Consider the following 27623-nt stretch of genomic DNA (forward strand, 5'->3'; position numbering starts at 1 on the left):
GTGGCCTTGCCTGGCAATAAATACTTTAATTTTTCTTGCTTCATTTTTATGATGACAAATAATTTTCAAGTTTATTTCCTTTGTTTAAATACAAAGCTAAACCACAAACAGGTACAATCAAGACATTTTTATCTCACATTTACACACTCCTGTCGGATCCTCCTCCAATTTGCTGACCGGTGACCAGGCTGGCTGGGGGTGGGGAGGGGGGGAAGACTTTCTTAGGTAGCACCGTCGTGAGGCCTGGGGTGGGGGATGAATCGAGGATGAGGACAGGTTCTCATACCTGTCTCCATTCACATTTACCTGGGACCAGAGTGAGCTACAGACCCCAGGGCATGGCTCCTGAGCCCCGGCCCACTGGACTGAAGGGACAGTATGTGAGAAGCGGTCCTACTTAAGGAGGGAGGAGGAAGCTACCCACTCCTCCTGCCATCACAGTTGAGGTGAAAACTTCAGCCTTATCCTTGATCCCTGGGGGCTGCTGGGCCCTGCCCTCTCCCCTGCACACCTGGGAACCTTTGGCAGGCAGGCAGAGGTGGCTGGGGCGGGGGTCCTCATACTCCAATTCATGGCTGCGTCTTCACAGGAAGGACACCGGGTGGTCTGACAAAACAGAATGCCTTGACAGCAGGTCTGGAACTTTCAACCCCGCAGAATCAAGTGAGTGGGGTAGGGATGGGATGTCAGGTAAGTAATTTCTGGTCCCACTACAAAACTTTATTTCTGATTAGAATAGAATACCATCTCAAATCTCTTCTACAAAAACAAAAACAACCCCCCGCAATATAATGCAGCCACTTCACTCACTTCAAGACCTATATACATGTAAGTTGTTTTCTGTGGGGTTTTTTTTTTTTCTTTTTTAAATTTTTTTTGGTTTCTTTTTGATTTTTTACTATTATTTTTTAAAATAAATTCAGTGTTCACATTTCTATAAAGAATTAACCCAGTTTCAGGAAACCCTGCCCTGGCAAGGTAGGTAAGCAGTGCTTTCCCTGCCCACATCTGGTTTGATTTCCTGCCCTGATGCTTCAAGGTGCCCAGAAAAGCGGCAGCCTCTGGAAGAGTAAATCTATGCCCGGCCCGTGCTCCCAGGCCATGGGGTCAGTAAGCTTTCAAGAAAGCAGAGGGGAAGACTAGCTTACTGTAAAACCTTTTTTAAAAATATTCATACGCTTCAATGTGTGCCTGACGAGATATCAGGAGAACAAGAGCTTGAAAACATCTCGTCCAGGCTTCGGGAGGCAGCATCTCCCTCACACCCACCCCGTCCCTAGACGTTGGGAGTGTAGGGACAAAGTCCTGGCTCTTCCACGGGAGGCAGGAGACTTGCCCAGATTCCTAGTTCATGTTTGACTCTTTCCTCTAAAACCTGTGCTGAGTCTTTGACTGCACGCACGGGAAGCACAAACGTTCAACTTGTATGCAAAAAAAGTACAAAAACAACTAGAATATAAAAGTTTTGGTAATATAAGGCCATCTGTTCAAGTCCACCTTGGAAACCTGTAACAGATATTTAAATACTACAGTGAAAAGGCATCTTAATATACTTTTTAAAAACATCTGAAGTCTTCTGCTAAGATTAAGTGTGTAAAAAAAAAAAATCAATTCCCTTTGAGGGCACTCTGTCCTTTGAAGAAGGGGTGAGGCAAAGGAGGGCGATAGGCCAGCCAGCTAATGCTTCAGCCAGGGGTAGGCTTCGATGGAAGCCTTGCTGCGGTCGCCATAGTCATACAAGAGCTCCTCCCCAGCCTCGATGTCTCGGGAGGCGATGAGGATGAGGTGAGGTACACCGTCAATGTCGTGCAGTTTGGTTTGGCAATTTCCACATTTGCTGTGATTGATCAGCCTTCCCAGGCGGTTTGTCTCTCTAGTTGCATCCACACTGGTGGGGAGGGAGGGCAAGAGCAAATTAAATTGATAAGAAGCCTTTTAACCCGGTCAGCATCAGGATCATACTCAACTCTAGGGGAAATGTCGATTTATAGACATGTTTTGGGGAAAGAGATTCAATTCAAAAAGCTATTTTCCAAAGCCTAGAGAGGCCCAGGGCTGGGGGCGGTTAGTAGGGGTGGGGCAGAATTCAAAGGGCTCTTTATGGAGGCACAGGAGGAAACTGTAGAGTTTTGCAAAATAAAGGGATAAAAATCAACTCCACTGTCCACAGCCAGGAAGGAGTAATTAGTGATTTCCCGAGCTGTTCTTGCCAAATGCCCTGAAGAGGGGGAGCCAGAGCACAGGTTTTCATGTGACTAGTCCACTTCTGCTTCTCGCTGTATGAGATGATATCCACCACAGCCCCAATTCCAACATTTATTTATTTATTTCTGAGACAGAGTCTAGGTAGAGTTTGTGACATCATAGCTCAGAGCAACCTCAAACTCTTGGGCTCAAGTGATCCAAGTAGGTGGGACTGCAGGCATCCACCTCAATGCCTGGCTAGGTTTTCGTTTTTCTATTTTTTTTTTTTTTTTTTGTAGAGACAGTGTCCCACTTTATTGCCCTCGGTAGAGTGCCGTGGCATCACACAGCTCACAGCAACCTCCAACTCCTGGCCCCAGGTGATTCTCTTGCTTCAACCTCCCGAGCAGCTGGGACCACAGGCACCCACCACAACGCCCAGCTGGTTTTTTTTGTTGCAGTTTGGCCAGGGCTAGGTTTGAAGCTACCAAGTCAGTATGTGGGGCCGGCGCCCTACTCACTGAACCACAGGTGCCATACTTGTTTTTCTATTTTTAGTAGAGACAGGGTCTCATTCTTGCTCAGGCTGGTCTTGAACTTCTGAAATCAGGTGATCCACCTGCCTCGGCCTCCCAGAGTGCTAGGATTATAGGTGTGAGCCACGGTGCCCAGCCCCAATTCCAATCATTAAAAATGGGAAGAGTGGCTCGGCACCCATAGCACAGTGCTTACAGTGCCAGACACATACACTGAAGCTGGTGGGTTCAAACCTAGCCCTAACCAGTTGAACAACAATGACAATTGCAACAAAAAGAAACAGCTGGGTGTTGTGGTGAGCACCTGTCGTCCTAGCTACTTGGGAGGCTTGAGCCCAAGAATTTGAGGTTGGGTGGCACCTATGGCACAGTGGGGAGGATGCCGGCCCCATATAGGGAGGGTGGTGGTTTTAAACTCGGTCCAGCCAAAACTGCCAACAACCAAAAAATAATAGCTGGACATTGTGGCGGGTGCCTGTAGTCCCAGCTACTCGGGAGGCTGAGGCAAGAGAATTGCCTAAGCCCAGGAGTTGGAGGTTGCTGTGAGCTGAGACAACACAGCACTCTACTGAGGGCGATAAAGTAAGACTCTGTCTCCAAAAAAAAAAAAAAAAATGAATTTGAGGTTGCTGTGAGCTATGATGCCACAGCCCTTTACCGAGGGTGACATACTGATACTCGTCTCAAAAAAAAAAAAAAAAAAGGGAAGAATGTATACGGGGGGAGCTGCAATACAGCTCTGAAAAAGGCAACAAGAAACACGACCAACAAAGATACTCAGGAGCTCTCTGTGGCCCTTGGCTCTTAGGCCTGTCTTCACTATCCAGAGGACAGAAAAGCCATGCAAAGTGACAGAGGACTTACCAGTAGGTTTTACTCAGATACTGGAAATAGTACATGTAACAGCCTGTGGAAGGGTCTTGCGCATACAGAGCCTCCCGCTTCTTGGCATCGGTGATCTCGATGAGGTCCCCGTGGTATTCTACCACAAAGTCACCCCGGGAGAACTGCTTGGTGGCTATTACACCCCTGCCTTTGCCATCAATGAGGTCAATCTGTCGGGAGGTTAGAGGTGCTGGTTGATAATTGCAATGGATGCCGCCACACATGGCAACTTCCTGGGAGTCTGGGGTTCATACTGCTCCCTAAAAACTTTGTTGAGGTATGCCATAAAATCCACTCATTTTATGCATACAGGTTGATGGGTTTTATTAAATGTATACAGTTGTGCAACTATCAACACAATCTAGCCTTAGAATACCTCCATCACCCCACACATTTGGTATCCCTGTTTCCATCTGCAAAGCACTATTATGCAGAATCTCAGGCAACATCTACTAGGTGAGTGTTGACAACCCACTTTGCAGATGAGAAAACTGAGGCTTGGACAGGCAAAGCTACGTGTCGAAGGCCACACACCTAGGCAGTGGTGTAGCAAGGACTCTAATCCACAGAGCTAGCCTCTCTACGCAGGCACCATGCTCTATGTCACTCTTGGCAAACAACAGGACCCAGTGTTGTGGGGTCTTTCCTTCATTCTATAATTTACTCTGATGTGTTTTTCCTCATTCTATTACATGTAGAGGTGCAGGGGGCTGCTTGAGGGGCCCAGGACCTAAGTTTAGATCCCTCAGGGACGGGTAGAAGTGGAAGCTCATCTGGCTACCACTGTGGAGTTACTTCCCTCTTGCCAGAACCAAGAGAAAAGCAAATTTCTTGGGCATTGCCATTAACAGGAAAACAGAGTTTATAGAAGCCAGACAGAACCAGCTATACAATGCATGATTCCATTTATATTAACTGTCCAGAAAAGGCAAACCCAGAGACAGAAAGTGGACAATGGCTGCCAGGGGCTGGAGGCGGGACAGACTAGCACTGGGCACAGGGTTTCTTTTTTTTTTTTTGCAGTTTTTGGCCAGGGCTGGGTTTGAACCTGCCACCTCCTGCATATGGGGCCGGCGCCCTACTCCATTGAGCCATAGGCGCCGCCCGGGCACAGGGTTTCTGTCTGGGAGGGATGATGGCTGCACAGCATTAAGACACTAAATGCCAGGGGCAAGACATGATTGCAAGAGGGACTTTACCTAACAATTGCAATCAGTGTAACCTGGCTTATTGTACCCTCAATGAATCCCCAACGATAAAGAAAAAAAAAAAAAAGACACTAAATGCCAATGGATTGTACACTTTATAATGGTTAAAATGGTAAATGTTATGTTATGGGTATTTTTATTTCTAAAAAAAAAAAAGATATTTATATATGTGGTACATTTATGTTTCTTTCATAAGACATTTCCTTAAGAAATTTTAATATTTGCCTCTCTGACAGCCTAAGAGAGGTAGACTGATCACAGTGGTCACTGGAGGGCTAAAGCCACATGGTGGACACTTGTCTGCAGAACCAGGGGAGGCAAGCACTTCAGCCTCAGCCCTGACACAGTGGGCAATGCTGCCCCTTACCTTCATGCCTTCTTCTTTCCCACTTTCGATCAATTCATCTATTCTTTTCCTTTCTTCTGACTGGATGGAGAGGAAAGAAAAAAGAATAGGATCAGCCTCTCTTCTAAGCCCATTCTGGGTAGTTCTGTGGCCTTCAGCTCTGACCACCTGGGCCACCATACCCACAAGTTCAGGTCGACTTCCAGGACATCAACACTGGTCCCCAGTGGGGTAAAGACTCCAAGCACCTTTCTCTTTTTCTTATCACCTGTTGTGAATGATCTGTCATCTGAGGTTTAACTGGATTGGGAAGGACATAGTAATAGTCCAAAGGCAGAATGGGGCTTGTAGATATGTTGTTTGATACAAGCAGTGGCCGATGCCTGTAATTCCAGCACTTTGGGAAGCCAAGATGGGAGAACCACTTGAGACCAGGACTTCAAGACCAGCCTAAGCAACATAGTATGACCCCATCTCTACAAAAAATTAAAAAATTAGGCTGAGCGCAGTGGCTCATGCCTATAGTCTTAACATTCTGGGAGGCCAAGGCAGGTGGATTGCCTGAGCTAACGGGTTCGAGACCAGCCTGAGCAAGAGTGAGACGTGTCTCTAAAAATAGCCAGGTATTGTGGCAGGCGCCGGTAGTCCCAACTACTTGGGAGGCTGAGGCAAGAGAATCTCTAGAGCCCAAGAGTTTGAGGTTGCTGTGAGCTATAATGCCATGGCACTCCACCGAGAGCAACAAAATGAGATTCTGTCTCAAAAGAAAAAAATTAAAAAATTAGCCAGGTGTGGTAGTATATGCCTATAATTCCAGCTACTTGGGAACCTAAGGTGAGAGGATAATTGTGCGCAAGACTTCAAAGCTGCAGTGAGCTATGATTGGGCCACTGTACCCCAGCCTGGGTGACAGAATGAGACCAAAGTGAAACTGTCTTTAAAAGAAAAAAATGAGGCTGGCACAGTGCCTATAATCCTAACACTCTGGGAAGCCAAGGCGGGTGGATTGTCTGAGCTCATAGGTTGGAGACCAGCCTGAGCCAGAGTGAGACCCCTATTTCTAAAAATAGCCAGGTGTTGTGGCAGGCACCTATAAGTCCCAACTATTCGGGAGGCTGAGACAAGAGAATTGCTTGAGCTCAAGAGTTTGAGGTTGCTGTGAGCTATGATGCCACACAGCTCTCTACTGAGGGCAACATAATAAGACTCTGTCTCCAAAAAAAAAAAAAAAAACAGCCAGGTGTTATGGCAGGCACCTGTAGTCCCAGCTACTTGGGAGGGTGAGGCAAGAGAATCGCTTAAGCCCAAGAGTTTGAGGTTGCTGTGAGCTGTGACGCCACAACACTCTACCGAGGGCCAGGCATGGTGGTTCATGCCTGTAATCCTAGCACTCTGGAGGCCGAGGTAGGTGGATTGCTTGAGCTTAGGAAGTCGACACCATCCTGAGCAAGAAACAGACCCTATCTCTTAATTAAAAAAGAAAAAAACAAACAAAAAAACCAGCCAAGTGTTGTTGCAGGCACCTATAGTCTCAGCTACTCAGGAGGCTGCGGCAAGAGAATCACTTCAGCCCAAGAGTTTGAGGATGCTGTAAGCTGTGAGGCCAGGGCACTCTACTGAGGGCAATAAAGTGAGACTCTGTCTCAAAAAAATAAGAAAAGAGGGCGCCTGTGGCTCCTGTGGCTCAGTCGGTGGGACGCCGGCCCCATATACCGAGGGTGGCGGGTTCAAACTCGGCCCCGGCCGAACTGCAACCAAAAAATAGCCGGGCGTTGTGGCGGGCGCCTGTAGTCCCAGCTACTCAGGAGGCTGAGGCAAGAGAATCGCTTAAGCCCAGGAGTTGGAGGTTGCTGTGAGCTGTGTGAGGCCATAGCACTCTACCGAGAGCCATAAAGTGAGACTCTGTCTCTACAAAAAAAAAAATAAATAAGAAAAGAGAAGAAAGGAGGGGAGGGGAGGGACAGGGGAGGAAAGGAGAGGCGAGGAGAAGAGAGGGGAGGAGAGGGGAAGGGAGGGGAGGGGAGAGATCAGGACTGACTTCATATAAAATCAGCTATGACAGATTGGACCACACCCTTTGAACAGGACCAGATGTCTGTTTAGGATTCATTTGAGTTCCATTTCTATAGAAGTCACTGCTAAGAATGAAAAGAGTACTTCCCACCTACAGAGACAGCACAGCCCTGAACAGAGAAGCTGGAGAGGTGTGGATGCTCTCAGTGTCACCTCTTCCATAAGGCTACTACCTCCATCCCTAACTCTGGGTCCCACTGCTATGCTGGTGCACAAGATACCAGGGAGCAAAAAGAAACCATACAAAGACATACCAGAAGCCCCAAATCAATGGGGCTTGCAGCTGCAATGTGTTAGGCCCCATGTGTGCTAGGAACACTAGTGAATGGGCAACCTCAAGAATTGTCCCCAATCCAGCCACCTGCTCTGAATTCTTGCTGCTGCCCTCCTGCAGAGCCAGCTTGCTGTCCTGGCTTCCATGTTGACCCCCCACACTGTAGTATCCATAAGACACAGAATTTCCATGCTAGTAAGTTTACTTAACAACGATGCACAGTGTTGAGACATATTTACCAGGGAAAATGAACAGTTAACAATGGGAGAAGCTAGGTGAAAAGGCCTATGGGAACTCAATGTACTATCTTAGCAACTTTTCTTTCTTTTTTTTTTTTTTTTAATTTGGCCGGGGCTGGGTTTGAACCCGCCACCTCTGGCATATGGGACCGGCGCCCTACCCGCTGAGCCACAGGCGCCGCCCTTCTTTCTTTTTTTTTTGAGACACAGCCTCAAGCTGTCACCCTGGGTAGAGTGCTGTAGCATCACAGCTCACAGCAACCTCAAACTCCTGGGCTCAAGCGATTCTCTTGCCTCTGCCTCCTAAGTAGCTGGGACTATAGGCACCCGCCACAACGCCCGGCTATTTTTTGGTTGCAGCCGTCGTTGTTTGGCAGGCCCGGGCTGGATTCGAACCCACCAGCTCAGGTAGATGCGGCTGGCACCTTAGCCACTTGAGCGACAGGCACCGAGCCCTTAGCAACTTTTCTGACTACCATGGCTAAAGCAGCCTTAGCCTAGACACTATTAAACCACTCTGCTTTATAAAATTAATGACGAAGTGCTGTACAAAACTATCTTGCTTTCAGTTGTTTTTTCGTTAATCACTCCCCACTTGAATATAAACTCCATGAGTACATGGAGACGTTGCAGGGGCCTCATCTAGTTTATTGTGAAGTCTCCTGGCCTATAACAGTGGCAAGAAATAGGCCTTCAACGCAACACCACACACATAATGACCCTGCTGCATGATCAGTTCATGTCAAGGGTGTGGAGTCACAAGAAATTTGGTGGCCTCTTTAAATGGGAACAGTCCAGGGAAAGCCAGGGTAGCCAACTAGGGATTTTTCTGCTGGGACAAACCACAGCACAGAGGAGATAAGCTGGGCCCAGACCAGATACCCAGCCAGGGTGGTTGAGTCACCTGAAGGCCAGAAGTCTGGGCCACACAAACCACCAGCTCTGAGCTTCCTAAAGGGGATTCTGGCAGCAGCCAATGGCAGGGCCTCAACACAGATGGAGTGGGAGGGATGTAAGGTCAGAACCCAGGTGGGTGAGAGCCTGTGCCCAGGAAGGGAGGGGACCTCTGTGAGGCGGAATCAGCAGGTCACTCTACATGTTGGGCCCTGGGGCCAAGCAAGAGTTGAAGAAGGTAGGGAATTGGCAACAGGCACAATTACTGCCCCAGTGCTGACTGTCACCACTCCCCATATACACAGCCAGGCCAGCCAGCTAAAGGGCCCCCACAGTGAAGAGCCAAGAGGTTCATGGCAGCTCTCCAAAGCCCGCCCTGTGTCCAAACTCTGTGGCCCAGATGCCACCCTATTGCCCTGGACCTGGACCAATATCCTGTTCCACTGACCATCTTCAGATTCAGTGAGAAGCTATGAATTTCAGTTTCACTCCTGATACCTGGCCAACAACAGCCTCTCTTATGCCCCACACACCTGGGCCTGGAAGAGTAGTCAGGTTTGGACTGACCCCTTGGGCTTTCTCTGTACAGTCAAGAGAACACACTGCCCTGACTAGCACCAGCCACATCGTCCTGACCAGCCACGGTCCTACCAACCCAGCCAGTTACAGTCTCATCAAAACTGGCCAACACAGCCTGACTGCCATGGCCAGTAATAGTCTGCACGGTGTTCATTTGGCAAAGCCAACACAAACAGTGAGAGGCACAGCAAGACTCTCGCTCACAAATGGTTCTTCATCCAGGAACAGAGCAGGTTTTATTATGCCTGCGGACCATGCTTTGGGGACCTAAGTATGTCTTCCCTCTGCTCCTCTGCTGCAAGACTGAGCAGACCCACACCCTGGCCTGCTATAGCCTTCCCTCTTCCTGACAGATGAGCCCTTGCTTCTCATTAGTGAAGCAAAGCCAGCTGCCCCCACCCTGCATCCCATGGTGGCCTGGGAGAAACTCAGCACAGGCTGCCTGTGTGGGCGCTATGGCTCCAACCCTCTGGGAGGCGTCCTGGGTTCTGTGGCCTGGCACCGCCTCACCCTCTGCAGTGCTGTGTTGAACAGTGACCTAGCACAGCCTGCCACTGCTGGCCAATGTTTTATAACAGCTCATTCTTGGCGGAAAGACATTGCCTTCTTCAGGAAATGAAGCCAAAGCTTCATGCTATAGGGGGAAAAATAGACCCCTTTTTTGGTTTGCTTTATTTAATGAAGTTTCATCAATTAAAAGAAGGGAAAATAATACTGGACCACTGTCTATCTGTATGTTCAGTAGAGAAAAAAAAAACGCTCAAGGGATTTATGTTAAGAGTTGAAATGCTGGGAGGCGCCTGGGGCTCAAGGAGTAGTGCGCCGGTCCCATATGCCGGAGGTGGCGGGTTCAAACCCAGCCCAGCCAAAAACCACAAAAAAAAAAAAAAAAGAGTTGAAATGCTAAAACTGCCAAAGCCAGCGTCCCCAGCTCTCTGAAGGAGGCAATCCTAGGTACTGCTCCCAAGCTTGGTAGTTGTTGTGGGGGTGTCGGAGAACAGAGGGGACGCTCCAGGTGACCATGAGTGGGAAGGACCTGGTCACGCCCTGGGTTGCCTTACAGAAAGGCAACATCCACACCTCACTGCATCAAATATTGATGGACTGCTGCACGGCTCAGCCCTCTGCAAACACAGTGGCGGAGGCCTGCATGGCCTCTGCTCTGTATGTTCCTATGGATGGCAGCTGGGAAGAGGGAAAGCAGAGGGGAACATTAGAGAGCAACAACACTGGGGAAGCAACAGTGATGATAATAATAGCTAGCACTTGCTGGGTGCCAGACTTGGTTCTAAGGGTTCTACACTTGTGAACATGTTCATTTAATCCACTTGTCAGGTGCTACATCATCATACCACCTGACAGACAGGAGAGCCGAGGCAGAGATGGTAAGTGACTGGCCTGAGGTTATATAATTACCACTTTGAGCCACAATATGGAAACTTCCAGGCAACAGACTTCTTTTCTGGTTCTTCATCCAGGAACAGAGCAGGGTTTTTTTTTGTTGTTGTTGTTGTTGCAGTTTGGCTGAGGTCGGGTTTGTACATGCCAACCTCGGTATATGGGGCCAGTGCCCTATGCACTGAGCCACAGGCACTGCCCAACAGAGCAGGTTTTATTATCCCTGTGGACCACGCTTTGGCGACCTAAGTGTGTTTTCCTTCCCTGCAAGACTGAGCAGGCCTACACCCTGGCCTGTTGCAGCCTTCGTTCTTCCCGACGATAAGCCCTTGCTTCTCATTAGTGAGGCAAAGCCAGCTGCCCCCATCTTGCATCCCACAGCAGCCTGGGAGAAACTCAGCACAGGCTGCCTGTGTGGGCACTATGGCTCCAACCCGCTGGGAGGCATCCCAGGTTCTGTGGCCTTCCCCACAGTCCTAGGCTCCAAATGGCCTTGCCAACAAGTCCTGAAAAAGCCACCATCACAGTGGTGCCTGGCTTCCCATGCACATGCTATAAGGTCCAAAGCTCCCTCACAAAAGTGTCGTAACCAAGCCCCACAGTGATCCCATCAAAAAGGCAGAGCAGACCAAGCGCAGTGGCACATGCCTATAATCCCAGCACTCTAGGAGGCCGGGATGGGAAGACTAATTAAGGGCTGGAGTTTGAGACCAGACTGAGCAAGAGTGAGACTCCACCTCTACCAAAAATAGAAAAACTAGCCAGGTGTTGTGGAGGGCACCTGTAGTCCCAGCTACTGGGAGGCTGAGGCAAGAGGATCGCTTGAGCCCAGGAGTCTGAAGTTGCAGTGAGCTGGGATTATGCCACTCCACTCTACCTGGGGCAAAACAAGGCTCAGGACACACAAACCCAGCACTGCCCACTGGGCAACTCCGCCCCTCCAAGAGCTGGAATCAAAACCACGTGACTACCTGCAGCTCAGCTTTGCTCTTCCTGGAGCTCCTTCGGACAGGGTAGAAATCTGTGAGTTTGCGATTCTGTTGTGTTTTTCCTTGAGCTCTGGGTGAGAAGGGAAGAGAAAATAAATATTAGGACTAAAAGCTAAGCTACCATTTAGGAGGCCCATAACTGCTTAGAAGGCAGCTCTGGCAAACAATGGTATTTAAAACACCTTTGTGCACTGGAGTTTGATAGTCACTCAGCTCACAAGCCCTCAGAGAGCCCTCAGAGAGCGTTTCAGAGACAAGCTTACTCTCTGAGTGGTGCAGTAGCTCACTTCTTTTTTTTTTTTTTTTTGAGACAGAGTCTCAGTTTGTCACCCTCAGTAGTGTCGTGGCCTCACAGCTCACAGCAACCTCCAGCTCTTGGGCTTAGGCGATTCTCTTGCCTCAGCCTCCCGAGTAGGTGGGACTATAGGTGCCCACCACAGTAGATCACTTCTATAATCCTAGCACTCTGGGAACCCAAGGCAGGAGGATGGCTGGCTTGAGCTAAGGAGTTCAAGACCAGCCTGAGCAAGAGTGAGACCCCATCTCCACTAAAAACAGAAAAATTAGCTGGGCATGGTGGCAGGCACCTGTAGTCCCAGCTACTCAGGAGGCTGTAGCAGGAGGAATACTTGAGCCCAGGAGTTGGAAGTTGTGAGCTGGGCTGTTTTAAAAAAAAAACAAGGGCGGCGCCTGTGGCTCAGTGAGTAGGGCGCTGGCCCCATATGCTGAGGGTGGCGGGTTCAAATCCAGCCCCGGCCAAACTGCAATAAAAAAATAGCCGGGTATTGTGGCGGGCGCCTGTAGTCCCAGCTGCTTGGGAGGCTGAGGCAAGAGAGTTGCGTAAGCCCAAGAGTTAGAGGTTGCTGTGAGCTGTGTGATGTCATGGCACTCTACCTGAGGACAGTACAGTGAGACTCTGTCTTTGCAAAAAAAAAAAAAATATGAAGCTTACTCTGGATGAGGGGGCAAAGAAGGAAAGCTGAAGGAAGGCTCTTGAATTTTAGACTTATGCCAAACTGAGATGCTGACACATAGCAGCATCCCTGGTAATGTCTCAAGGAATCTGAGGGTTTAGCATGAGAGAAGCTGGGCGGTGAACCTCTTAACCCCATCTAAGCACACTTCCTTGAGGTCAGAAGAACCAAACTGCTCTGTGTCAGGAGGGAACTCAAGGGAACACTCACTTTTTCCGAGGGGTCTGTTTGCCCTTGTTGGGCTTTTTCAGAGCTTGCTTGGCAACTGCTGCATTGGTAGAATCACAAGACGAGGTTGGAGTTTTTGGAGGCTCTGCTGCTTCAGACTTTTGATTTGGAAAAGGTACCAGGGGACCCCTCCTGACATCTTTGATCTTCTGTTCTTCAGACTTCATGGTATTCCGTATTGCATTTCCAGGATTTCTTTTTTCTGCCGGCAAATGGAGGGAAAAAGAGCAGAGTTATTCTATACTCTCTGTATCATTAATTTCTAACCCATAAGCTGCATTTTTTTTTTTTTTTTGCAGTTTTTGGCTGGGGCTGGGTTTGAACCCACCACCTCCAGCATATGGGGCCAGTGCCCTACTCTTTTGAGCCACAGGCACCCCCCCACATAAGCTGCATTTTAAGACAGGCTTTGAAAGAGAGGACCCTGGGTGCGTCAGGCATGAGGGTCCTCAGCCTATTAAGCCTGTGTCCACTACCACCTATCATGGGGAGAATAACTAGCCCCATTTATTTACTTTTTAGAGAAATGATCTTGCTATGTCACCCAGGCTGCAGTGTAGTGGTCCAATCATAGCTCACTGCAGCCTCCAACTCCTAGGCTCCTTCTTGCCTCAATCTCCCAAGTAGCTGAGACTATAAATGTGTATATAACCTCCCCCAATTCTTTTCCACTTTTTTTTTGTTTTTTAAGAGACAAGGTTTTGGGTGGCGCCTGTGGCTCAAGGAGTAGGGCACCAGTCCCATATGCCAGAGGTGGTGGGTTCAAACCCAGCCCCGGTCAAAAACCACAAAAAAAAAAAGAGACAAGGTTTTATTCTGTCACCTAGGCTGGAAGGTAGTGGTGGCATCATAGATCACTGAGATAGTGAACTCTTGGCCTCAAGAGATCCTTCCACCTCAGGTTCCCAAATAGCTGAGCTGGTGCTACCACACTGGGCTCATTATTTGATTTTTTGCAGAGACAGGCTCTTGCTTTGTTGCCTAGGCTAGTCTTGAACTCCTGGCCTGAAGCCATTCTCGGCCTCCCAAAGTTGTGAGAGTACAAATGCGAGCCACTACACCTGACTCTAGCTCTACAAAGACACCAGGCAGAGGTCTTGGGCTTCTGCATCTTGATGTGGGAAAGCCTGCAAGCAGAAGAACCACAGACACCGACAACATCTATCTATTGACAGCTTTCAGGAACTGACTTGAAATCCAGAGAACAATCCTGAAAGAGTGGGCCAGCACTGGAGACAGGAGTAAGGTGACAAAGCAAAAAGTTCCCCAAGAGCTCCCTGACATGCCTCATTTCAGACTGTTAAAAAAAAAAAGTTGGCTTGGCGCTCGCATCTCAGTGATTAGGGCCCCAGCCACATGTACCAGGGCTGGTAGGTTTGAAACTGGCCAGGGGCTGCTTAAACAGCAATGACAACAATAACAAACTGCGGACGGCGCCTGTGGCCCTCAGAGTAGGGCGCCGGTCCCATACACCAAGGGTGGCGGGTTCAAACCCAGCCCTGGCCAAACTGCAACAAAAAAATAGCCAGGCGTTGTGGCAGGCGCCTATAGTCCCAACTACTCAGGAGGCTGAGGCAAGAGAATCACCTAAGCCCAAAAGCTGGAGGTTGCTATGAGCTGGGACGCCACAGCACTCTACCAAGGGCAACAAAGTGAGACTCTGTCTCTAAAAAAAACCAAAAAACAATAGGAAGGAAATAGAGTAAAACACAGTGGCTTATGCCTATAATCCTAGCACTGTGGGAGGCTGAGGTGGGTGGATCACTTGAGCTCATAAGTTCAAGACCAGCCTAAGCAAGACTGAGACCCTTGTCTCTAAAAAATAGCTGGGCAGGGTGGCGCCTGTGGCTCAGTGAGTAGGGCGCTGGCCCCATATGCCGAGGGTAGCGGGTTCAAACGCGGCCTCGGCCAAACTGCAACCAAAAAATAGCCGGGTGTTGTGGCGGGCGCCTGTAGTCCCAGCTGCTTGGGAGGCTGAGGCAAGAGAATCGCGTAAGCCCAAGAGCTGGAGGTTGCTGTGAGCCGTGTGACGTCATGGCACTCTACCAAGAGCGGTAAAGTGAGACTCTGTCTCTACAAAAAAAAAAATAGCTGGGCATTGTGACAGGCACCTGTAGTCTCAGCTACTCAGGAAGCTGAGGCAAGAGAACCACTTGAGCCCAAGAATTGAGGTTGCTATGAACTATGACACCACTACACTCTACAGAGGACAACAAAGTAAAACTTTGTCTAAAAAAAAAAAAGAAAGAAAGGGAAGGCAAGGTAGGGAAGAAAAGGAGGGAAAGAAAAGAAAAAGGAAAGGAAAGGAAGAATACACAATACACTCACTGTTGGTAGAGGTAAAATGGTGCAGTCACCGTGGAAAAGTTTGGTAGTTAGGGCTGGGCACAGTGGCTCACGGCCGGTAATCCTAGCACTCTGGGAGGCTGAGGTGGGTGGATTGCTTGAGCTCAGGAGTTTGAGACCAGCCTGAGTAAGAGCAAGACCCCGTCTCCACACTGTGGCAGGTGCCCGTAGTCCCAGGTACTAGGGAGGTTGAGGCAAGGGAATCTCTTGAGCCTAAGAGTTGGAAGGTTGCTGTGAGCTATGACACCATGGCACTCTACCAAGGGTGATAAAGTGAGATTCTGCCTCAAAAAAAAAAACAAAAACCATTTCCAAAAATAGCCAAGCGCTGTGGTGGGTGCCTGTAGGCCCATCTACTTGGGAGGCTGAAGCGAGAGAATCACTTGAGCCCACGGTTTGAGGTTGCTGTAAGCTGTAATGCCATGGTACTCTACTGTGGGTGACAAAGTGAGACTGCCTCAAAAGAAAAAAAAAAGTTTGGGGGAGTTAGTCAAAAAGTTAAATACAGTACCATATGACCTACCAATTTCACTAGTAGGCATCTACTCAAGAGAATTAAAAACATATGTCCACACAAAAATCTATGCAGAAATGTAGCAGCTTATTCATAATAGTCAAAAAGTAGACAACCCAAATATCCATCTACTGAAAAATGGGTAAATAAAATGTGATCTATCTACATACTGAAATATTATTCAGCCACAAGAAGGAATGAGGCAGTGATACATTCTTCAAGGATGAACCTTAAAACCATGAGGCTAATTTAAAGAAGCCAGAAACAAAAGGCTACATATTACATAATTTATATGAAATGAGAATAGGTAAAGCCATAGAGACAGAAAGTAATTTAATGGTTGGAATGGGGGATGGATGGTGACTCTTAATGGGTACAGGATTCCTTTTTAGAGTGATGAAAATGTTCCAGAATTAGACGGTGGTAATGATTGCACAACTCTGCAAATATAGCCAAAACCACTGAATTGTGCACTCTATTTTTATTTATTGATTGATTTTTAGAGACAGTCTCACTCTGTTGCCCCAGGCAGAATGAGGCTACAGTAACCTCAAACTCCTGGGTTCAAGCTATCCTCCTGCCTTAGCCTCCAGAGTAGCTGGGACTACAGGTGCCGGCCACAACGTCCGACTAGCTTTTCTATTTTTAGTTAAGATAGGGGTGTTGGTTTTGCTCATGCTGGTCTCTGAATTGTACTTTATTTATTTAATTTTCAGAATGTTTTAATATAGCATATCAAAAATGAATTGTACTTTAAACTAATGAACTTTATCATATGCGAACTGTATCTCAACCAACCAATGGAAAAAATAAATACATCAAAAGTATTCAGGGGTAGCGCCTGTGGCTCAGTGAGTAGGGAGGGTTCAAACCCAGGCCTGGCCAAACTATAACAAAAAAAATAGCTGGGAGATGTGGCTGGCACCTGTAGTGCCAGCTGCTTGGGAGGCTGAGGCAAGAGAATTGCCTAAGCCCAAGAGCTGGAGGTTGCTGTGAGCTGCGATGCCACAGCACTCTACCCTGGGCGATAAAGTGAGACTGTCTCTAAAAAAAAAAAAGTATTCAGATGATTTTCACTGTCTTAACATGCCTTCTTTGGTGGAAGCAGAGGAAATTAAGGCCAGGATGTTAGACACTACCCTAGGACTGTGTGGTATCCATGGCATCATCTGTCCTATCAGTCAGAATTATAGACAAGAGCCTAGCCTTTGGGGTCCCCAAAGTACATCTGATCTGATTCTAATCATGGCCATTTAGTAAGACCATCAGTCAAATAAGCTAGTTTGTGTACCACATCACCATTTGGGAAAATATATATTCTGCCTCATTCCAAAAGGCTGTAAAACTGGCCAGCTACCATTTCTTTTTCCCCGTCCTTATGTGCCAAGGCTAACCCAAGTGCCACAACTACAGGAATGAGCAAGAACGTGCGACTCACGGTCTAACAGGAAAGAGATGACACACGGCATGCCATACAGCCCTCTGGCATTCATGCCCTTCAGAATAACCCTGTGTGTGAGATCAGACTCCTCATTCTCCCAATTTACTGATGAGAGAACTAAAGCTCAGAAAAGGGGCTCAAGCATTCTGCTCTACCCTCGTTCTTTCTAGTGGCAAAATTAGAATTAGAACCCAACTCATCTGAAGACCAAATGAAATAACATCACTCAGTATGCCAGAGAAAAATCAAACCATGGGTGGGGTCCTGTCCCCAGTTTAGGGGTTCCTAGCCCTGAATCTCAGATCTGGCCCCAAACGTCCTGTCACTTATGACACTCTGTTTTAGAGAACATAAGGCTTCCTTGTATGGAGCTGCTGGCAGCCAGAGGCTCTGGTTCTTTCCAATACATTTTAATTAGAAGGGAACTCAGTGAATTGGGGAAAGTTCACACACCTCACTGCAGCTTCGAAAGGGAGTATTTGGATTACAAAGATTCCTAAGACGTTTCATTTTGTTTTGTGGGGCCATGCAGAGTTTTCACTGTGTTTTCATTGTTTAATACTTTAACTCCAAATCTTATCACAGAATGCTACTTCAGAGAATAGTACCAAATGTAGTCTTTGAATCTCACTCTGACACCCTGGGTAGTATGCTGTGGCATCATAGCCCACAGCAACCTCAAACTCCTGAGCTCAAACGATCCTCTTGCCTTAATCTCCCAAGTACCTAAGACTACAGGTCCCCTCCACAACACCTAGCTAACTTTTCTATTTTTAGTAGAGAAAAGGTTTAGTTCCTACTTAGGTTGGTCTTGAACTTGTGAGTTCAGGTGATTCACCAGGCTCAGTTTCCCAGAGTCCCAGGATTACAGGCATGAGCCACTGTGCCCACATAGTACGAAATGTTTGAGTGGAAAGAAACTCAAAAATGGGGTCAAGGTCAGCTTATAAAAGGGAAGAAAGTCAGTTCCCTGCAATCACCTGGTTTATACAACCTGGACTCATTATTTCTGTACTTTTAGCACTTGTGAGCCTAATTGTGGGTCAGGTGTATTATTTGTGCAACTTGGCTAGAAAGTCAAGCTTGAAGGACATGCTAATTCTTGTAAAAGCCAGAAGAACCTGTCAGACCAACAGGGCACGTACCCTAGAACAGGCCGCTCTTCAGCAGCAAGACAGAACATGGTTCAAACCACTCAAACTTGGAATTGAAAAGGCTGGGTAAGTATATAATATATATGCATTGTTATAATAATGAGGTTTTTGCAGCCACCAACTGTGATTAGAACAAGGGAATTTCAGAGGCTTACCTTCTCGTCGCCTGTAGATTCCAGCTAATGGTTTCCCCTGGCATTTGACATCGTGATGTGCAACTGAGTTCTCTTCCTGAAGGGGGGAACGCACTCCAGAGCATTTGTTCGGACTCATGTAGGAATAGATCTTTGATTGCCCAGTAAATACGTTCTCCTAAAAAGACAAACGCATATTCTGAAAGAGGCTTGAAGAAGAAGATCTTATAGCATTTAAGGGGAGAAGGGGAAATGAGAATACAAACGACAAAAAACAGACAATATCATCTCTCAAAATCTGGGCTACTGGGGAATGCCAGCCATGGCTCTCTCAGGAGAGCCCTGGCAAGTTTAGACTCCCAGGTCTAAGTCAAACATTTCTTGAACACATTGGTCTCTGATTACAGTCACTAAGGAGACCTGTGGCCAGCTGGGCAACCAGCTGCACACAAAGGTCTGTACAGGAAAGAGACAACTTGCCAGCAGCAGGGAGGTCAGAATGACCTGAGAATTTGAAGGGCTGGGCTGTGTTTCCAAGTTAACTCCAGTGTTAGAAGCCTTAGTTACTCTAGTATTGAAAGAAAGAGGCCTGATGAACCTGATTAACCACTTGGTGCCCAGGGCAGCCAGGAGGGCTTATCCCTCTGCAAGCCCCAAGCCTGGCCCCTCTCAAATCACTGCAGCCAGCGGTGGAAGGACTTCGCTCAGAATGACTGGAGGAAATTAATGGAAGCAGAGGTTACAGCCAGTGCTTTTAGGGCGGTCACTGCACTGCAAACCACATCTTGGGGTTAGTAAGAGAGTGGGCAGGACGGTGGGGCGGGACAGGTCACTGATAGTGTCTCTGGGTGTGGGGCCTCTCCTCTGAGTACGCACAGACAGGAGGAGGGCTTCCCCAGAAACAATGCTAGGGCCTCACTGCCTTGGTGAACCGTTAAACATCAAGCCAGCGAGACCCGTGACCTCTCCGAGGGAGCCGGGCAGGCCCCGCACACCCTGGGAAGGCAGCCACCTCCGGGGAAGCTGGGTCTTGGGGTGTGGAAATGCCATAAAGACACCATCAAACTTTTCCGAGGTCAAATACCGCCAGAGTCATGGCGGAGCCGAGTATGCACGCCACTCCCAGCCAGGCAGCAGAAAAGGAAGCTGTCCCAGCCAGGCGCCCCTGGGCGGCGTGGCGGGGGCCGGGGGGCGCCCACGTGCTCGCGGCCCCGGCCCGGCTGGCGCGCCGCGTGAGTGCGGGGAGGGTGCCTGCTTACCCCGTCGGTGCGGGGCCTCCCCGGGCCCCTCCGCTCCACCATCTCCGGGCCCGGGGCCGTCGCTGCCACCGCCGCCGCCGCCGCCGCCGCCTCCACCGCGCGGGGCTTGGACATCTTCCTGCCTGGAGAGGGGGACCCGGGGGAAGCGGGGGAGGGGGCGCTCAGGGCGCGGCGGGGCGGGGAGCGGGGCCACCCGGGCCGGGCGCCGTGGCGGCGCCTCCCGCCGCAGCCATGTTTCAAGGGCCGGGCGGTGGTGGGCCGCCCGCGCCGCCGGCAGGCAGGGGCCGGCCGGCCGGGCCGGGCCGGGGCCCGCGTCGCCCTCCCGCCGCCCGGCCCGGCCGGGCCCCGCGCGCCGCCCGCCCCCCGCGCGGCCGGGCCCGACACACCCACCTGCAGCCCGGCCAGGCCCATGGCGGCGCGCCCAGCGCCTTCGCCACCGCGGCCCGGCCACCACCGCTGCCGCTGCTGCTGCTGCTGCTGCCGCCGCCACCAGCGCCGCCGCGGCGCCCCTGGGAAGGGCCGGCGGCGCCCCACGGCACCCCCTTCCCCCATGGCCTGCGAGGCAGGGCCCGGCTCCCGCGCGCCGCGGCAGCCCCGGGCCGCCCGGAGCGAGGCTCGCAGGGAGGGAGGCGCTCGCGGCGCGTCCTCAACTGCCCGCCCGCCAGCCGTCCGGCTCCCGGCCCGGGGAGGGGGCTGGCAGGGGCGGCGCTGAGAGACTCCGCGGGCGGGAGAGAGGGCGGGCCGCGCGGCTGCGACGAATCCCGACTCGGGCGCGCCCCCTCGCGCGCGTCCTCAGCCATTTGGAGAGGAAGGGGTGGGAAACATGATAATGACAGCCAGTTTTTCGGCCGGCCGGCTCCTTCTCTCGCTGGCTTCAGGGATATTTTTGGGAGCCCAGTCCGTGCCAGGCGAAATCAGCAGCGATGAATGAGACGGACCAGGGCCCTCAGGTGTGCCCGGAGCTGTGCTCCCGGAGCACTTAATCCTCCCCGCAACTCCATGGGGCCAGGTCCTGTCCGCATCTCCGTTTAATGTTGAAGATGGTGACATTGTGGCTCCAAGATATGCAAGGATTTGCTCAAAGCCACAGAACCAGGAAGTGATGGGGCCAGGTGTCAAACCCAGGCGGACAATACTTTATGGGTAGGAAGCCCTATGGAGAGCCAGGCGTGATAGTAAGTTTGCTGGGTGCTTCTCTTGCATACGTTATCTCATTCAAACCTCACAACAGTCCTATGAAGTTAGACACCATTATTATCACTTTTCTACAGATGAGAAAAGAGAGACTCAGAGAAGCAAGCAGCTTGGCCAATTTCTAGAAATAGATATAAATGGGTTTCCAGCCCAGGCCACCTCACTCCAGAGCCTGTACTCCCACCCACTACCCTTCCGCGTTACAAATGAGGACAGTAAGGTCGGGGAGGCGCATGGTTTTGCAGAGAGTTTAGCGAGTCATCTTGTTCTGTCCCTCCCCACCATGAGAAAATGCAGACAGGGGTTCCAGTCACTGTGGTGGCTGTCTGAGCATAGCTCACTGCCCTGTGCCACTGTGCTGTAGCCATTAGGGCTTGTGGATCCACAGCCAAAGAGTCACTGGATTTTGCAAAGTCATAGGTACAAACAAGACACTTCAAGGTATCAAGCTGCTGCTGTCCGGGTGGTGGCCTGGGAGTGAGGGCCTGGGTTTCTCTCCCTGCATCTGCCCAGGTGCTTTGTGATCATGGCCAAGTCACTCCCCAAGAATGGGCCTCAGCATTCTCAAGGGTAAAAACCAAAAACCTCAAATTTCATAACCTACCCAGGGCACCTTCCAATATCTACAGATAAACAAATGGCTGTTTGTAACCACTTCTTCACCCTACTCCACCTCCATTAAAAGGGATAAGACTGAGTAGGATTAAGTGACAGGTCACTGCTCAGGACAATCCTTCCTAAACCAGCACATGCATTAATGTCCTATAAGGCAGGATTCCCCCCCTACAACTACGAACTCCAGTGGGGTAAGGTACTCTGCTCATGCCCTCTGCAGAGCCTACCACACCTGAATACTGAAAAGACTACCTATAGGATGGAAGAGGATTCAAAAGTGACACTCAGACACCTGGCCTAAGCTATTTGAAAGTCTCTTGTACCTTGCAAGGCAGAGAAGTTTTGCAGTTTCTTGCAAACTACCACGAGAATCGGTTTTGAAGCAGGAAGCAGCCATACAGATCATCTTGTCTACTTCATATACTATTTTAATCCACCCTGCCTCCCCATCCATGACCATAGCCTTTTCTGCATCTTAGACTCCAAATTCAGGAGACACATTACAAGCTTAGCACCCATTCCTCTTAATATTGCAGCTCTACTACCTAGAAGATGCAAATACAAATCATTTGGTGTAAGTTACAAAATAGTCCTTTCTTTTGTGTGTGTGTGTGTGTGTGTATATATAAATATATAAATATAAATATATATATGTAGAAAATATACCTATCAACAGAAATAAAAACTCGGGGCAGCACCTGTGGCTCAACAGAGTAGGATGCCAGACCCATATGCCGAAGGTGGTGGGTTCAAACCCAGCCCTGGCCAAAAACTGCAAAAAATAAATAAATAAAGGTGATTAAAAAAGAAAAAGAAACAAAAACTCACCGTTGCCCAGAATTTCACAGAAATATAATTCAACAGCAATATTAATCACTAAGACTTGTTGAATCTTGAGTATGTGTTAAGACTGTAACACACGGGCGGCGCCTGTGGCTCAAAGGGGTAGAGCACCGGTCCCATATGCCGAAGGTGGTGGGTTCAAACCCAGCCCCGGCCAAAAAAAAAAAAAAAAAAGACTGTAACACACTGCATTACTTGATTTAATCTTCCCAACAACTTACGAGAGGGTACTAATATTCTTATTTCACAAATGTGGAAACTGAGGCTCAGGGCAGATAAATCACTTGTCTAAGAGTAAAATGATTAAGAAGTGATGGCTGGGCAGTGCCCGTAGCTCAGTGGATAGGGCACCGGCCACATACCCAGGGGCTGGCGTTTCGAGCCCAGGCCAGCTAAAACAACAATGACAACTGCAGTAAAAAAATAGCCAGGTGTTACGGTGGGTGCCTGTCTTCCCAGCTACTTGGGCGACTGAGGCAAGAGAATCACGTAAACCCAAGAGTTTGAGGTTGCTGTGAGCTGTGATGCTGATGACACAGCACTCTACCAAGGGCGACAGCTTGAGACTCTGTCTCAAAAAAAAAAAGGCTTAGCACCTATGGCTCAAGCAGCTAAGGTGCCAGCCACATACACCTGAGTTGGCAGGTTCAAATCCAGCTCAGGCCCGCCAAACAACAATGACGGCTACAACCAAAAAATAGCTGGGCCTTGTGGCGAGTACCTGTAGTCCCAGCTACTTGGGAGGCAGAGGCAAGAGAATTGTTTGAGCCCAGGAGTTGGAGGTTGCTGTGAGCTGTGATGACACAGCACTCTACCGAGGGCAACAGCTTGAGGCTCTGTTTCAAAAAAAAAAAAAAGTGATCAACCCAGTTCTTCTGTATCAGGGTACTTTACCATTAAAGAATGTATACTGCTTTTTTAGAATTCAAACACTAACATACTGATTCATTTGTTCAACAAACATTTATTGAATACATACTTTACTCTAGGCCCTGTGCTAAGGACACACCAGTGACCATACAGAGCACAATGAGGAGAGAAGGGTCAGTAGGACCCTGTAGGCCGTGTTGAGGACTGTGGACTTGTGCCTAAGAGCAATGGGGAAGGGGGAGTGAGGGGAGGCATAGTGAGGGCCACATGATAAAAATCTGTGTACTCTTGGGACTACTAGTTGCTAAGGAATAATGAAATGGAGATGGTAAAAGTGAAAGGAGGAAAAACAATTAGGAGGCCATTCAATGATAGCAGTAGAGATAGATGATCTCTCAAAATAATACATTATTCTTGGGATTGTAAATGTTTATATGATTATAAAATTTCAAAACCAGAGAGGAGTTGCCTGGTATCTGTAGAGTCTGTTCAGGTGACTCAGCAAGACTCTCAAAGTATCCCTGGGTGCGGTTGCTCATGCCTATAATTCTAACACTCTGGAAGGCTGAGGCAGGCAGATTACCTGAACTCTCAGGTTAGAGACCAGCCTGAGCAAGAGACCCCGTCTCTAAAAAAAAATAGCTGGGTGTTGTGGTGGGCACCTGTAGTCCCAGCTACTTGGGAGGCTGAGGCAAGAGAATTGCCTGAGCCCATGAGCTTGAGGTTGCAGTGAGCTATGAGTGACAGGGCACTCTACCAAGGATGATAAAGTGAGACTCCATCTCAAAAAAAAAACAAACTCTCCAAACAACTTTGGAACTAAGATTGATTTCCTGTAGAAAAAGAAAAGACTGACCATGCATTTGAAGTATATTTACAATTGTAAATATCCAATTTAATAGTTTGCAATGGTAATAAAGCCTAAGAAACAGGAAACTAATAATTTGGAGGGAGGGTCAAGTGAAACAGTAAGAATCATTAACTAATAATTACAAAGGGGATTTGTAAGTCTGCCATGGTAGAAGCTGGAAAACATTGATCTTCACTTTTGGCTAAGTAAGGAAGAAGGGTGGAACAAAGAAAGACACAAGCATTGCTACAATATGGATAATGACTTTAGATTTCAGGATTCCATCTCTCAAAAATGGGAATAATAATTTGTAAAGATTAACTGAGAGGGGCCAGCCATGGTAGCTCATGCCTATAATCCCAGCACTCTGGGAGGCTAAAGCAGAAGGATCACTTGAGCTTAGGAGTAGGAGTTCAAGACCAGTGTCAGTGAGAGCAAGACCACCATCTCAATACAAAAATTAGCCATGTCTGGTGGGGACTAGACTAGCCATGTCTAGTCCCAGCTACTAGAGAGGATGAGGCAGGAGGATCACTTGATCCCAGGAGTTTGAGGTTTCTGTGAGGGTATATTGAAACCACTGTACACTCTAGACTGACCAATAAAAGACTCTGTCTCCACAAAAAAAGAAAAACAATATTAACTGAAATAATAATTACCACAGAGCACCAGGCACTTATACTATCAAGTATTCCAATGATAGTTTCCCCCATAGATTAATTAAAGCAAGCTTTTTTTTTGTTTAAGGCACTGCTTTTGAAACAGGTAGTTTAAATGATTTTGTAGTGATGGGAAAAATGAACAGGGGAATGGTTTTAAGATGTGTCAGATAGGGGTGGCGCCTGTGGCTCAGTGAGCAGGGCGCCGGCCCCATATGCCGAAGGTGGTGGGTTCAAATCCAGCCTCGGCCAAACTGCAACAAAAAAATAGCCGGGCGTTGTGGCGGGCGCCTGTAGTCCCAGCTGCTCAGGAGGCTGAGGCAAGAGAATCGCGTAAGCCCAAGAGTTAGAGGTTGCTGTGAGCCGTGTGACGCCACAGCACTCTACCGAGGGCGGTACAGTGAGACTCTGTCTCTACAAAAAAAAAAAAAAAAAGATGTGTCAGATAGGGCTGCACCTGTGGCTCAGTGAGTAGGGCGCCGACTTCATGGCCCCATATACTGAGGGTGGCAGGTTCAAACCCAGCCCTGGCCAAACTGCAACAAAAAAATAGCTGAATGTTGTGGCAGGTGCCTATAGTCCCAGCTACTGGGGAGGCTGAGGCAAGAGAATCGCCTAAGCCCAAGAGCTGGAAGTTGCTGTGAGCTGTCATGCAACTGCACTCTACCAAGGATGACAAAGTGAGACTCTGTCTCTAAAAAAAAAAAAGTGTCAGATAAAATTAAATATACCTTTAGATGCTTAACAGTTTTCTACATTCTATAGAAAAACATTAGTCTTAATTTTCTCTGTGAATTTAGTGATGAAGCTCTTTAACCTGAAGTTCACCTATGCCTCATTTCTTCATAAGGATCTGGGTAAATGTTGTCTCAAAAGACCTTATAGAGATGCTGGGAGAATAAATGATGCAACTAGGTGCAGGGCCTGAAAACAAAGGAGCTCAATAAATATTTGCTGAATGAAGAACCATTATTATTATTGCTATAGGGCGCATATTGCATTAGACAAATTCCTACTACCCCATGATGCCTTGGAGTTTTGAGGAAAATTTTAATACCTCAGATTTTTTTTTTTTTTCAGTCTTTGGAGGGGGCTGGGTTTGAACCCGCCACCTCTGACATATGGGGCCAGTGCCCTACTCCTTTGAGCCATAGACGCCGCCCATCTCAGATTATTTTTTAAAAATAATAATTCTACTTAATTGTCAAGCTCAAGTATTGGCCCTTTAGCATGGAGACACAGTAGCTGGAAATGACCAGCGGTTGGAGATCTCTTTGCCGCATAACGTGGGGTTGCACTGTCCTGACAGCAAACTAAGTATGCAAAGAAGGGCTTCAGGCAAGGACATCGCCTTCCGCTTTTGAAACAGGTGTCTAAGCCCACCCAAGCCATCTCCCGTGGGTGGAAGTCCTGACTAGCTACAGGGCGGAGGGCCCTCCCAGTGAAGTGCCAGGGACCCGTTTCACTACAAACTGGGCCAGCGGGGCCCGGTCCTCGCCCCGGCAGTGCAGAGCTGACTCAGGGGTGGGGAGGGAAGAAAGGCGCCCGCCGCAGCGTCCACTCCGACGCGCTCCCCAAGATGTAGGTTAGCGATCCGCGCCCTCGCCTCGGGATGAACCTCGTTTCCCAACAAGAGAGCGTCCCAAAGTGGGCGAAGCCTCATTCTCTTTCCCCCCTCACTTATATCAATAACAACCATTCCCTGGAGGTTCTCTGCGCTTTAGTTTGCAGAGAGCCTTGACATATGGCTCCGCTGTCTCTGGAGAGGCAGAACGGCGATGCCCACACCTTAAAGAGGAGAAACCAAGGCAAGCAGTGGAAGAGGCTTCTGGGGGCTTCGGAAGCGGGGGGGGTTCCGGGAAAGGAAGGTTCGGCCGCAACCCCCCTCGATCTCACCCTCTCGCGGGTCCCCGCGCTCTGCCCGAGCCACCCGCAGGAGGGCGCCTCCCTGCCTCCGCTCCCACCAACCCAGTCCCGTTCCAACGCGACCCCACAGCCAGCCACCCAGGCACTGGCCACTGGGCAAATACCTCTAGCCATGGCCGGGCTCAGCCACCGCCTGAGATCTCCCGGGAAACCGAGCTTTCGAAAAAAGTTGCAGTAACTGTAGCCAACTGCTCCGCCGAGCTCCAGCTGCTTCCCCTGATTGGCGCCAACGCCCGCCTCTCCACTGGCTGCCCGTCGTGATAGGCGAAGTTACATGAAGAGCCCGCCCCTATCTCCGCCTCCTTGTCGGGGGCGGGGCTAGCGGCCGCACTTTCTACAAACGCTTTCGGGACAGGTCCCGGCGGAGGAGGTGGGAGGGGGTTTAAATTTGACCGTCTCCCGGCGTTGATTGGCTGAGGTGAAGGACACCCGAGCTGCCATTGGGAGGCGCCAAACTCCTCCTCATCTGGATGCTGATGCTCCGCCTTCAGAGCTGTAGCGTTGAGGATGGAGGCTTGGTCTTAGAGTAGACCGGTTCTGGGACTTCCGGATTTTTTTTTTTCAAGCTTGACCGGAACCCGACCTTTGCCCCTTCGACCTCCCCTTATGACCTGGGAAGCCTGACTCTTACAGCAGTTTGGCATCTCTGTCACCTGGACCCACCCTGGACCCTTTAATCCATTCACTCCTGGGTTTGAAACATTTACTGAAAGAGTCCATTATTCCTGTATTCAAAACCCGCTGGCACAACTCCTACCAACTAACTGGACCAGTGGGCAAACTTTCTAGAACATCAAAGATCCTAGCTCAACACACCCACCCATTTCACAGATGAGATGGTAGAGACTGCTGCCCAAGGTCACTCAGCAGTTAAATTGCAGGACCTAAATCAGTCTCTTGACTGTTCATCCAGCTACCTTAACTCCAAGGGAACAACCTTGCACTGTTCCCCACTAAGGGGGGCCTAAGTCAATATGTTCTCAGAGAAGCAGGTGTCACAGATATGCTTTG

At 49.2% G+C, this 27623-nt stretch overlaps 1 protein-coding gene across 4 annotated transcripts; it reads right to left on the reverse strand.

Moving 5' to 3' along the window:
• Positions 1 to 884: 884 nt before the first annotated feature.
• On the reverse strand, positions 885 to 26839 carry KMT5A (lysine methyltransferase 5A). 4 transcript variants are annotated; one of them, XM_053587938.1, is made up of 8 exons: positions 26717 to 26815; positions 19656 to 19777; positions 18418 to 18574; positions 12790 to 13009; positions 11588 to 11675; positions 5181 to 5240; positions 3585 to 3775; positions 885 to 1888 (listed from the first exon to the last, which is right to left on the reverse strand). In XM_053587938.1, the coding sequence occupies exons 1-8, from the start codon at positions 26724 to 26726 to the stop codon at positions 1678 to 1680; spliced, it is 1059 nt and encodes a 352-aa protein (XP_053443913.1). In that variant the 5' UTR covers positions 26727 to 26815; the 3' UTR covers positions 885 to 1677. The 4 variants fall into 4 exon arrangements, with proteins under 4 accessions (XP_053443913.1, XP_053443915.1, XP_053443914.1 ...); XM_053587940.1 differs by lacking the exon at positions 26717 to 26815 and adding an exon at positions 20046 to 20295; XM_053587939.1 differs by lacking the exon at positions 19656 to 19777 and having other exon boundaries at positions 26717 to 26839.
• Positions 26840 to 27623: the final 784 nt, after the last annotated feature.

This window comes from Nycticebus coucang, chromosome 4 (assembly GCF_027406575.1).
Source record: "Nycticebus coucang isolate mNycCou1 chromosome 4, mNycCou1.pri, whole genome shotgun sequence".
NCBI classification, from domain to species: domain Eukaryota; kingdom Metazoa; phylum Chordata; class Mammalia; order Primates; family Lorisidae; genus Nycticebus; species Nycticebus coucang.